Source organism: Gobio gobio (assembly GCF_949357685.1).
Source record: "Gobio gobio genome assembly, chromosome: 18".
In the NCBI taxonomy this organism is placed as follows: domain Eukaryota; kingdom Metazoa; phylum Chordata; class Actinopteri; order Cypriniformes; family Gobionidae; genus Gobio; species Gobio gobio.
Window position 1 is genome coordinate 12172155 of NC_137111.1, and position 6000 is coordinate 12178154.

Below are 6000 nucleotides of genomic sequence, written 5' to 3' on the forward strand. Positions count from 1 at the left end.
CTTATTAAAGGGTTAGTTCACCCAAAAATGAGAATAATGTAATTTATTATTCACCCTCAGGCCGTTTCACACCCGTAAGACCTCCGTTCATCTTCGAAACACAAATTAAGATATTTTTGTTGAAACCCGAAGGCTCAGTGAGGCCTCCATAGGGAGCAAAGTAATTTACACTCTCAAGATCCATCATTGTACTAAAAACATATTTAAATCAGTCCATGTGAGTACAGTGGTTCAATATTAATATTATAAAGCAACGATAATAATTTTGGTGCGCCAAAAAAACCTAAATAACGACTTATATAGTGATAACCGATTTCAAAACACTGCTTCATGAAGCTATCGAATCAGTGAGTCGATTCAGTGGTTCGGAACGCCAAAGTGACGTGATTTCAGCAGTTTGACACGTGATCCGAATCATGATTCGACTCGCTGATTCGATACACTTCGAAGCTTCATGAAGCAGTGTTTTGAAATCGGTAATCATTATATAAATCTTTATTTAGGGTTTTTTGGCGCACCAAAAATATTATCATATTAAATTACATTATTTTCATTTTTGGGTGAACTAACCCTTTAACTAAAATGAACAAAGATTAATAAATAATGTAACAAATGTAGTGTTCATTCTTAGTTAATGTATTAAATTGTGAATCAGACAACTCTAGCGACTAGTCACAGTCAATTTAAATATCTGTTTATGTGATTTCATGAGACTAACCCTAACCCTAATCCACAAATTCCAAATATCAATAAAAACATGTTTAAGTAGAAATAAATGCAGAATTTCCATTGTTTACATGTGGTGATCTGCTGATATCAGCCACCTTACAGACAGCAGCAAGAAGCCCAGACTCAGCACTGTCTCTAGAGATGCAATGACACACCAAACATCTTCACCACCACACTGCTCAACTCCTGGAGTCTTACCACATATATTGCAATAACACTAATGTAAAATAATATTCCATTATTTCGGATTGATACTGATTTGGAATGTTTTGCTGGGATTCTCCATTAATATTTAGTTAACCAGCTAAGTCATGCGGCCTGTGTCATGCCCCAGTCTCTAGAAACAAAAGTGATTATAAAAATATATAGATAAACTGATAATAAAACTAAATTGAGTTAGCAAAATAAAAAGGATTCCCGTATCTTTTGTTGCTGGTGTCAAAGGCCATGCGTCCAATCAAAATCAATGCAATATTTTGATGCAAATGAATCGCTTTAAATTAGGACACATGCATGACATGCTTGAAAACCAGGAAAGGAAAATATGACCCAGACTACATTAAATACTGCTTCACTTACAGCGTGGATAAACATGGTTTGGCCAGACCACAATGTGTTATGTGCTGCGAATTGTCATCTGCCGACAGCACGAAACCATCGTAATTCATGAGACATATTTTTAATGAAAGTAAAACTAAAACATCAAGGTTCCTATTAAGCCTATGTCTTAATACTTCTGCAAATTGATAAGCCAGTGCAGTTTAAGGTACCGTTAAGTTCAATGTGTTTTTGTATTTATTTTTGTACACCAAAAAAATTTGCAACACTTGATTTACAATGAGAAATCTAGATCCTAAAGAAAAACCGGTTAAGACTATACTGAGTTTTTCGTATTAAAAAGTATTTTTCAGTAGCAATACAATTCTACAAGTGGAATATATGCTATAACTTTCACCTTAAAAAAAAAACAAAAAACATCTTATTGGATGGAATGTACATAATGTATCAATCTCCATTAATACGAAATTCCCTTGGCCAAAAGAAACACCTCTTCACAATTTATAATAATAATAACATGAATGACAAATAAATATATTTTTGATGCAAAACACTATGCAAGTTGCATAGTAAATGCCGCACCATAAGAGTTATTATTCTGGCCTTTTAAGCCTGCTGTTATTTGGAACATGCTCTGGAGTACGAATAGTATGAATTTTGAATGTATGTATGCATGTCTATGAGAAAACATCATAAGCAGGCTTTTCAAGGAAGTGTAACCTCAGTAAAGCCTGTGACATTATTGCTTACCTGTCTGTCATTAGTAGCACGGCATGCAGCTTACGCTCTGCTCTCATGTCAATTGGTTCAATACTAATGTCATGATATTCATCAGAGGAGGTCACCACAACAACATCTCGACACTGTTGTCCTACACACGCATACTTTGAGCTGCTATGCACTGAGGAAAATAATTCCAATAATTTATCTGCATGTGAAACTAATCAAGGACTAAATGAATTACCACAGGTAATATTTTTTTTAAAACAGGTCCACTGTTTAGTCTGCATTTCTTGGCTTGTCCTGCATTAGATTGCTCCAGAAAAAAAAATACACAGGCTAATTAACATTCCAGCAGACAACAGTTGACTTGTGTCTTGTGTATCCTGCGCATTTTAAATGAAAGAGGAAATCACAAAAACAAGTTTACGGCCACGCTTATTAAATTCAAAGGATGAGCACATGTATGTCCCCACCCAGCTACTGCACTAAAAACTTAATATAACCACACATAGCAGGTGATGACAGACAATTATCTGAACGACTTAACAGCAATGGACATAATCATTCATACTTTCTTGCAGCCGTTGCGCAAATATTAGCACCCAAACTTCACGTTGGAAAATAAAGCAAACCAAAAGTTTCCCAATATGCAGCTGCAACAAAAACGTTCTATTTTGCAACACCCTTGGTTACTGGTACGCAAGGAAAACAATAAGTATACCTACTTGAGCCAAGGAAACAGTCCGTAAATCTTCGGAAACAGCTTGTGGAAGGCGGACCATCTTCCATGTCTGACCTCAAGCGAGTAATGATAACTCTTGATATGATATGCGTCTAGTTTAATGTCGACCCGCTGCTATAAATGAAACGACCCGACCCTGAAACGCCGGATGACATCAAAACGCGTCAAATCTAAAAGACGCTATAGAACGCCGTGTTTTACGCGCCCCGTACGCGCACTGATGTATCTGTGTCCAGTATAGACGCGCCCCGTCCTCTCCTCCTAGTATAATGTTGAAAGATAAAACAAAGAGTCGAAGAGAGCTCGTCTCGAGTGGTGCCGGAGAATGACACTGAGAGCGGCGGCGTTCGAGTATCTCCTCCCCGGCTGCGCCGCACTCTGGCGCAGCTGCTCTGCTCCGGACTGCTGTAGTGTGTTTTCCCACTGCTCGGGGGGGAATAGGGGCGTCATTTCTCAGGGTTGGACATCCTCTTATGTTATAGTGTCGAGGCAGGACGTTGGGGAATTAATATGAAAGTAGCGTGTAAGGACAAATGGGTGCTTATAAGTGTTTCCACTAGAGGCCATTCTTCGCTATAAAGACATGTTGGTGCATTTCGGGTCCTTCTGAGTACATACAGTTCGGATTTGTTTCTTTGACTTCTAGATCTCACAGTGACAGAGAGTATTTTAACACACGCAATATCGTTTGTGCGTAAAAATCACGCTGTCAGGATCCATAATCGACTGCATATTGTGACGGGGAGGCAGCAGGACTGGAGAAATCAACTGTTTGCTGCTGTGGGACTGACGCGCTCTGACGTCAGCACGCGTCAATGATTCTCTGTGTGTGTGTGTGTGTGTGTGTGTGTGTGTGTGTGTGTGTGTGTGTATGAGAGAGAGAGAGAGAGAGAGAGAGAGAGAGAGAGAGCGCGCACTCGTGTGTGTTTTTATGGGTTGACGACAAATCCGTTTTTCGTTTTGGTACAGCTTATACTAATGACAAACTACTCTTGCAGGAACGAAGTCTTTCCCCTCCAAAAATGTATGTTTATATAAATGTATTTAAACTTCGAAATTACCACTATGCCGTCACGTCAGATATAGTATTATTTCTGTGCAAAACCTTCGCAATTTCAGCATGTTGAAAATGACATTAAAACACATAGGCCTATCCTTGAATAATAATGATAATAACATACATATTTTTTATATCTCAAATGCACCATATGTTGTATTGCTCCTAATCTTGAAAACTATATTCACAAATTCACAATTAAATAATCAGAGTAGCTAAAGTAGGATGCGTATTTGGCGTGCTGTCCGAGGAGAGGGCTCCGAGCTCTGTATTTTGGGCAGAACCCAGAGTACACATACTCTGTAAAAAAGATTTTAAAGTATGATTTACAAGAAAATACTATTCCAGTCTTTCTACATTATAAAAACATGTTTAATTCACTTCGTCTACGTGTTAAATTCAATGCGTTACTTGCCATGTCTTATATTCGTATTTTTGAAATGTCCTACTTTTCCTGAGGGAAAATTGTTAAAAAGAAAATTACAAGATTATTTACAACCAGATTTTTTTTCCTAATGTAGGCTTAATTATAATTATAAGTGTGTCTAAATATTCGTCCATTACCAAAAGTAATTTCATATTTGGTCATCATGAAAGTGCAATTCCTAACCTTATTCAGTCTAGAAAAATAAGACAATATGTTAAATAAGCTTTTAAGATATCATATGTGTTATTTTCATTTTGTAAGCTGACCCATTCATAATATTAGCCTTACATTTCTAAATCCAATGAAGGGTAACAAAGATAGTAAAGGGAAATAGGCCGGGACAATACGTTTTATAGTACGTTTAAAAGTTTTATTGCTTGTAACAAATTTTATAAAATACATTTACAATTACATGTCATTGTATTAAAAAAATAGTTTCTCTCTTGGCCCGTAATCGTACAGTTTTTTTGTACTTATGTGATTTTTGTTTGTTTATACATTTTTTTGTGCAAAGCCATAGTGCACAATGAATTACAATCATTAGGCCTACCCGTAAATTGTCCAAATTTATCACAGTGTCAATTACAGCACTAATAATAATAATTAAACTCCATCATGGTTTCCACCAAAATTACCCGGAACAATTTGTCCCAAGATCCAAAATAAACCATGGAGATCAATCAGATTTAGCCATACGATCCAGAATCAGATCTAGAGGCTGAAATTTAACAGGAGAAGCAGCAATGACGACTACAGCAGGACGTCTCTATGGTATGTACTGTAACTTATATATTTGCTTAGAGGCTTGTCATGCGCGAGTTTTGCAACATTTGTGTGTGTTTACTTGTGGTTTATGAGGACATAATTTGGTTTATGGACTATTGTATGTGATTTAATGTTAGCAGCAGCAAGCGGAACGGTTTTGCACGTCAGACTAGTGCGTGTTTACATAGAAAAACAATGGAGTAGCACATTTGAATGAACGAGTCGATAGCTAACAACACAAAGACATTTGAAGCAGTTTTATTCACCGCCTGCTTCCAACACACGAGTCACGACCGTGAACCTTAATCGCTGGAACCGCTCCATCTTTCAGCATTAGACGAGCTACAAATCTGAAGTTGAACTGGGGCTTGTTCATAAACCATCGTCGCCGAAATTCAGGGAACAAACAAAAACACTTGCACAACTCCGGAAAAACAAACTCCATCCACTGTCCCATTAACGCAGGTTTCTTTGGGAAGCTGTTCAGGGTTGTCCGAGCACAGCGCGTTAATGGGTGTGCAATTGCTCTCTCGCTCTAGTCGCGCGCGCGCCCTTCCGGGAGAACAGCCCGTTACAACGAGAGCATACGACTCCTTATGCTTCTGAATTGCTCTTGCGGTACTTTGATATCATACACTGATCGGTCTGCGAGCACCGATGCATCTAAAAAAAGCCTGGTGTGTTTGTGTTTCCCGCTGCCTCGCTAGCGTTGCTGAGAAAGATGAGACGTATACAGTGACGTAAGACCTGGCTCTGTGATGGCTCTCAAGCATGTGGAGAGGCAAACCGGTTCTTAGAAGGCTCATCAGTCGAACCAACTCCGAACTGGCACTAGCTCTGAACTAGCACCCGGTTAATGCTGGTGGAAAAGGGGTATGTGTTTCGATCGCAGCCTAAATACCATGAAAATTAGTCCGGTAACATAAGACTGCGCGCGATTTTCCAGTTCCCGCTGGATTTCGTCCTCTGCATATAAACTTAATAAAGCCTGAACCTCGT

General features: G+C 38.5%; 1 protein-coding gene across 1 annotated transcript in view; it reads right to left on the reverse strand.

Annotated features, from left to right (window-relative positions):
- Window positions 1-3177, reverse strand: part of pde10a (phosphodiesterase 10A) — a 118097-nt gene extending 114920 nt beyond the window's left edge. The window contains exon 1 of the mRNA XM_079843150.1: window positions 2736-3177. Within this exon, the coding sequence (XP_079699276.1) occupies window positions 2736-2799 (64 nt within the window). The 5' untranslated portion in view covers window positions 2800-3177. The remainder of the gene's footprint in view (window positions 1-2735) is intronic.
- Window positions 3178-6000: the final 2823 nt, after the last annotated feature.